At 37.7% G+C, this 7,670-nt stretch overlaps 1 protein-coding gene across 2 annotated transcripts in view; it reads left to right on the top strand.

Moving 5' to 3' along the window:
- Positions 1–7,670, top strand: part of psip1a (PC4 and SFRS1 interacting protein 1a) — a 124,460-nt gene that overhangs the window by 45,592 nt on the left and 71,198 nt on the right. For both annotated transcript variants that reach the window (XM_016446648.1, XM_016446640.1), the window contains exons 5-6: positions 2,227–2,310; positions 2,442–2,534. In XM_016446648.1, coding sequence (XP_016302134.1) covers positions 2,227–2,310; positions 2,442–2,534 — 177 coding nt within the window. The remainder of the gene's footprint in view (positions 1–2,226; positions 2,311–2,441; positions 2,535–7,670) is intronic.

Below are 7,670 nucleotides of genomic sequence, written 5' to 3'. Positions count from 1 at the left end.
CGTACTGGATCCGGGTGACTGCAGTGACCATCTGATCTGGATACAGACTGGATCTGGTGGCTACGGTGACCTCGGAATAAGAAAGAAACAGACAAATATTAGCGTAGATGCCATTCTTCTAATGATGTAGCAAGTACATCAGGTGTTATGGGATGTGTTCCCAGTTCCGGTTGTCCTAATTAATGCAGCCTAAAAATCCTTTAACAGATTTGAATATTAGAAATGTGTTAGTGTGTTATGTGTAAGCCAGGTTAAAGAGATGGGTCTTTAATCTAGATTTAAACTGACAGAGTGTGTCTGCCTCCCGAGCAATGTTAGGTAGGTTATTCCAGAGTTTGGGCGCTAAATAGGAAAAGGATCTGCTGCCCGCAGTTGATTTTGATATTCTATGCATTATCATGAGTTTTGAGAACGCAGCAGACATGGAGGACTATAATGCAATAAGAGCTCGTTCAAATACTGAGGTGCTAAACTACTCAGGGCTTTATAAGTAATAAGCAAGATTTTAAAATCTATACGATGTTTAATAGGGTGCCAGTGCAGTGTTGACAGAACTGGGCTAATATGGTCATACTTCCTGGTTCTAGTAAGAACTCTAGCTGCTGCATTTTGGACCAGCTGGAGTTTGTTTATTAAGCATGCAGAACAAGCACCCAATAAAGCATTACAATAATCTAACCTTGAGGTGATGAATGCATGAATTAACGTTTCTGCATTTGACATTGAGAGCATAGGTCGTAAAGTAAGTGCACCTTTAATGCAGAAGTTCTAAAGAACGCCTTGTGCATATTGTCCATTGCTGGTGAAGTGACTCTCAGAGCAGATCTAAAGATGAAGTTCATGTGTTTATATCCTTATATAGTGAGACGGCAGAAGCGGGAAACACCATGAGCGCCACGTGTGCTTCATTATGTATGTAGAAGATGAACCGTGACATTCATTCACTCAGAGACGCGCAGAACATGCACACTTTAATATACAGACATACATATTTTAATATACAGATGTGCTTTAATATACAGACAATAGTCCATATAGAGATTTCATTAAGTGTACAGTGCTAATTTTGATTTATTCATTCAAGATTTGCCAAATTCCGTGACATTCTGCACTATACAGTAAATTCCATTTTAATGACTGGATTTCGCGATTTCCCTCCCTTTTCCACATCGCAGAAATCACACAGACTTAAAAAATATTTCCCCACTTTGAGAACTCCTGAGTGACTTACAAATGAGGACAATAGAAGCAATCAAAACCAACAAGAGCAAAAATATGTAAGTGCTGTGACAAGTCTCGGTTAGTCTAACGCAGTACACGTTGCAAGTTTTTTTTAAATAATAAAAAAAAGAAAACAAGTAGATAGAATGAAAAAAAAACAATAGAGAACGCTAGTGTTAGAGGGTCAATTTTTTATGATAAATAAAAAGAAAACGAGTAGATAGAATAGAAAAAAATAATAAAAAATGTAAGTGTTATTTTTTTTGTCAATTTTTTTTCTTTACAAAAGTGTTACAGGGTCAAGGTTTTTTTTTTATATATATATTATGTATGTACCATATTATGTATGGTAGTTGGTGAGAGACCTAGATTCTTTGTGATTTTGCATTGAGAAATGTGCTTTTTTATTTATTTGACACTTATCACATGAAATTTGGCACAAAGTGGTTTTGCTGGCAAAGACTGAGATGCTCCTTTTATACCCAAACATGATCCCCTCACCTATTACCAATTCACCTGCTGACTGTTTTAAAACATTTTAACTTGGATATTCTATAACCTTTTCACTTTTATTTTGCCTCTGTTCCAACTTTTTTGGAGTGCGTTGCAGTCATCAACATCAAAATCTGTTTATATTTACAAAATACATTTAAGCTGTTCAGTGAAAACATTGGACATCTTTGTACTTTTGTCAATTAAATAAAAGTTAAAGGGAATTGACAAATCACAGAATCTTGATTTCATTGCGTTTTACAAAATGTCCCAACTTTTTTGGAATTGGTGTTTATTGTACATTCTGATGTTGTGTATTTGTGAATGGAGTGTGTGTGAATTTCTGCCTGCATTTGTGTACTGTCATGTGTGGGTGTAGATCTCTTGCATGAATTTGTGGATTGCAGTGTGCAAATTTGTGGGAGGTTTGTTTTTGTGTTTACTCCATATTTGTGCACAAATTGTTGTTGTATTAAAAATGGTTAACAGTTTATTTCCAAAACCCTTGTGTAGATAATGAATGCTGGAGCAGGTTCTGTTAAGAACTTAAGCAGCAGTCAAGAGGGGAATGATGAGAAGAGGAGAAAGTCTGCTCAAGTATGTCTCTGTCAATTTCTTTAAAAAAATGTGTCCTGTAAGTCCATCACGTGGACTGGGCTGTCTTAATGACACAAGCTGGCATGGTAATCTCCTGCATGGTGAGGCCCTGTGTTTTTGACATTATGCAGGTGGCTGGCAGTGAGGAGGACGAGGAGGAGGAGAAGGAGAAGGATGATTGTGGTGACATGGAGGTTTCTGATCAGGGACATATGAAAGATGAAGTATGTACTCTTACAGTGTCGATGAGGTGCAGAGGCCTTGTGGTGGGATGTTTTACATGCAAAAGAGATGCTTGTAGCAGTGAAAAAGAGCAGGATAAAAACTTTAGTCAGAATATTATTTATATACACTTAATGGCCACTTTATTAGGTACATCTGTTCAACTGATCAATAACTGAAATATCTAATCAGCCAGTCACGTGACAGCAACTCTTTGCATTTAGGCATGTAGACATGGTCAAGATGATCTGCTGATGTTCAAATCAGAATGGGGAATAATGGTGATTTAAGTGACTTTAACATGGCATGGTTGTTGGTGCCTGACTGATTATTCAGAAACTGCTGTTCAACTGGGATTCACATGCAACCATCTCTAGGTTTATAGAGAATGATCCGAAAAAGAGAAATTATCACGTGAGCAGCAGTTCTGAGAGAAAATCAGAATTTGGCACAAATAGCATTAAAGCATGTATCCATCCTTGTATCAATGGTTCAGGCTGGTGGTGGTTTAATAGTGTGGGGAATATTGCTGCAGCCTACCTGTGTACTTTTGCTGACAACGTCCATCCCTTTATGACCACAGTCTACCCATATTGTTATGGTTACTTCCAGCAGGATAATGCACCATGTCATAAAGCTTAAATCATATCAAACTGGTCTCTTGAGCATGACAATGGGTTCACTGTACTCAAATGTGCTCCACAGTCACCAGATATCAATCCAGTAGAGCACCTTTGGGGTGTGGTGGAATGAGAGATTCTAATAATGGATGTGCAGCCGAAAAATCTGCAGTAATTGCATTATGCTATTATGCCAATATGGACCAAAATCTCTAAGTAATGTCACCTGCACCTTGTTGAATCTATGCCACAAAGAATTAAGGCAGTTCTGAAGGCAAAAGGGGGTCCAACCTGGAACTAGCAAGGTGTACCTAATAAAATGGCCAGCGAGTGTATAGTCAGCAGCATATTGAGAACAGAGAAGGATGTCTGATGTTATGCCAGGAATTACATAAAGGGCATTACATAAATTACATACATATTTCATTGTCTTATTAGAGGCTTTCTCACATGTAGGCTTTTCTAGAATATTACCAAAACAATTACAATTTAGAGATCATGTGTGAACTGCCCCTTTGCAAAATAACAATAAATCATTTCCTGCAATTGCAGGGGAGTGAAGTTGTAATATAGAAGCAGGTAAATGACCATTTTGATGCTATGCATGAAAAAAGATTACTGGTATGAGTACGTACAAGATCAGGACATGCTGATGTACAAAGTCTGCTTCAGGCCAATCATAAAGTTCTCATGGAGGTGACATGATTTATTCTGAACTGTTTACAGTAATTCACACTTGAAAGTCAACAAAATGTTGTCAAATTGGACAGATAGAGAAACTAAAGCACCAGCCGGAAAACAGAATAGCATTTAAACCTCATTTCCAATGATGGACATCTCAGAATTCACTAGTATTTTGGCGCTGTGATGTCTGAATGGTAATTTTTGCAAAACGTTGCTTGTGTGGCCAGCAGATATGTTGTATTTACCTGTAACATTCAATCCAGGGTCTCTACATTTTTCAGTGCATTTCCTTTTCTTTTTATTATGAGCATGTAGATTGCTAAATTGTATGCTTTGGAAGTTTTTTTTATTTTTTATGAATATGACTTTAAAATCATATACTCTCTAGTGAGATGTTGACCAATATTTCAAAATATAACCAAGTAACCAAAAAATACTGAGTGTACCTTTAGGCAGCTGGTTCTCTTTTTCTGTGGTGAAATGGCTTAAAGAGATAGGTCACTCAAAAATTAAAATTTGATATTAATTTACTCACCCTCAGGCCTCTGAGATGTAGGTGACTTTTTCCTTCAGTAGAGCAGTAAAGAAGATTTTTAAATGAAACCATGGTCCTTGGTGATTCATAAAATGCAAGTCGGTGGCACTGGTTTTTGAGAGGAAAAAAAAAACATCAGGGAACACAAAATTAATACCCGTGGCTCCTGACGATATATTGAGGTCTTATGAAGTGAAGCGATCGGTCTGTGCGAGAAACTGAACATTATTTACAACATTATCACCTGCAATCCATTGCCTCAGGCAAACTTTTTTTGCAAACTGGTTCTTTCGGGCTGTTTATTTCAATGAACTGGTTCAATTCAGTAGTTCATTTACATAATCATGCAATGACGTAACATATTCACAATTACATTATTAAAGCACCCAATAATGATGTGAAATGTGTATGTTTTATATGTCTAAAGCATACAACGTTAATAAACTAGTCTTCATCAACTCACCGTTTTACATAAACAATGATAATCAATGCATTCATCATGCTTTTCCAGCCAGTTAGGTGCCAAGACCTATATATGTTCAAAAATGTAAAGTATTGGTCTGCACTCTAAAAATAAATAAATAAAATGTTAAAGCTGGAGATAAAAAGCAACATTTCAGCTATCTGCCTTCATCAGTGTATACATTCTTTGTTTCTCAATGATTATATTAAAAACAACAAACCAAGGGCATAAATTTCATCTAACAGTACGGGGGACAATAAACATAAAATCTCAAGATCAATTTTTAAAGGGGACACAAATAATACAGCCAAAATTGTAATTGTAAGCATATATAAGTGTACACAGCATGTGTACATAGCATGGAGACCGTGTTTAAATATGAGTTAGGTTAATAGGTTCACCACGCAGTCATATTATAATTATTAAATTATTTTGCATCCTCCACATAGTACTTTAGGTTTGCCTGGGATTGAGGACGTCTCTTATTTAGATATTCAACCGCAGCAAGCCCATATCTGCCACTTAACATCATATTGAGCAAAACCCAACACATCGGTAGATCTACAATATTAGCCTAAACTTAGTTCACACACAGGCTTATCGCCGTGTTAGTTGTAGTGGGTGACTTACTATCCAACAAGCTGTATTAAACAAGCTACCAAACAAGCTAGGTAACCTTATAATCGCTCATGGAAAAATACATCGGATATCATAATTTTTTTGTCATGACTAATTTATTAATGATCCAGCATCATCTGTATTAAAGAGAAAGAATCACTTCATCATGTTTAAAGTGAATAAAATATCATTGACAGCCTACTTACACATAACTACTGAAGAACTCGATCTCGACGGTGGCGCAGGCGACGCCAGTTGCAATTTTAAACAAGCTAAGCTAGGTAACCTTATAATTGTTCATAGAAAAATACATCGGACATCATTTTTTGTCATGACTAATTTATTAATGATCCAGCATCATCTGTATTAAAGAGAAAGAATCACTTCATCATGTTTAAAGTGAATAAAATATCATTGACAGCCTACTTACACATAACTACTGAAGAACTCTGTTCTCTCCCACTGCCCACTGGACTCCTGTGTGTCAGTGAGGTAAAGGGGGAAAGCAGGCAGTGGACCAAACCACTGTGAGGCAAGGGAGCCCCCGAGGGGGGGGGGGGGGGGAGGTCCTGACCCCTCGTCCCCCACGCAATTTACGCCCCTGCGACAAACATCAGGTGATCATAATTAATCAATCAATCTACAGACTCCTGTTCAACATCTGAAAAAAAATAATGCGAACAAAAAATTGACAAAAAATTATGTTCATAAACATAAAAAAAAACCCATGAGATCAAAATTATTGTCTGTAAACAAAACATCCAAAATGTCTCTCTGTAGAAGTTTTTTTGTCAATATCTCCACTGCAGTGGGAAGTCATCACTTTCTCAATACCTACATGTTTAAGTTGTTCAATATCATGAATCAATGAAGTGTCTGGCAATCGTAGTGTTGCTTTCGTCAACGAAAATTATGACTAAATATCGTTGAAATGGGTTTGGCTAAAAGAAAATTTTGGTTTCGTCTATACTACTAGGTACTTATACTATATTGACTGGGTTAAATACAATTGCATTACTAAAAAGAGACTAAAATATAATTTTCATTGACTAAAACTAGACTAAATGTCATCAGTTTTCGTCGACTAAAACTAGACTAAAATGTCATCAGTTTTCGTCGACTAAAAGTAGACGAAAATAGTCATGGATAATTCTGACTAAAATAAGACTAAAATGCTCAGACTTTTAGTTGACTAAAACTTGACTAGACTAAAAAGAGTATGAACGTGACTAAAACTAATAAAAACTAAAATGACAGCTTCACACAAAGACTAGACTAAAACTAAAATTAAAACAGGCCGCCAAAAACAACACTAGGCAATCGGAGAGATAACATCATATCATCATGGCTGATTTATGTGCACTCACTCTGATGCTCAATGATCTTGCTCAATGATCTTGATGTTTTCCCATCATACATCAATGGACATGGACATTGATGTAAATATCTTCAGTAAAACATATTATACAAGATTTGATATGATACACTTTTTTTGTGGAAAGACATGTAAAGTTTTTACATAGTACAGAAGAACATGATTCCAACATAGAAAACAACCTTGTATATGTTTTTTCTAAGCAAGCCTAAGTTGACACTGGCAAGGAACCAAAACTCCATCTGTGACAGAAATGGTGTCACAGTCTCTTGGTCTCTCAAACACACACGAAGAGGAAGATTAGGTCAAACAGTCTTTAATTAATCCAAACAGGGGTAATTCACAGCAGGCAGGCAGGAGACACACGTTTAACATCAACATTCAATACCGGACGAGGGAGAACAGAACAGGCTAGAACTAAAGTAGGGTAGTTAACAAGGGGCAGACAGGTGATGATAATCAACTAATAAAGACATAATGAGAACAGGAACAGGAACCAAGCCAAATAAGGACAATCAGGAACATACACGTGACATGTCGGGTGGGCAGGCGCCAGGGTGGATCAGGGAGTTCCGGGGGCTATGGCGGAGCAAGCAGTTCAGGTGGCCAGGTTCGGGCCATTCTGGAGGCCATGGAGGTACCGGCCATTCTGAAGGCCATGGAGGTGCCGGCCATTCTGGAGTCCACGGAAGTGCCGGCCATTCGGGAGGCCATGGAGGTGCCGGCTATTCTGGAGGCCATGGTGGAGCCTTCGTGGCCTTGTCCAGGTTCCCCGGCTTGGCCACTATGGCCACAGATATATGCAAACCCCCCCCCCCCCCCCCCCCCCCCACAAAAAACAAA

This window comes from Sinocyclocheilus anshuiensis, unplaced genomic scaffold (genome assembly GCF_001515605.1).
Source record: "Sinocyclocheilus anshuiensis isolate Anshui unplaced genomic scaffold, SAMN03320099.WGS_v1.1 scaffold89, whole genome shotgun sequence".
NCBI lineage: Eukaryota > Metazoa > Chordata > Actinopteri > Cypriniformes > Cyprinidae > Sinocyclocheilus > Sinocyclocheilus anshuiensis.
Note: the sequence above shows the minus strand (reverse complement) of the source record. Positions and strands in the feature narration are given on the sequence as shown.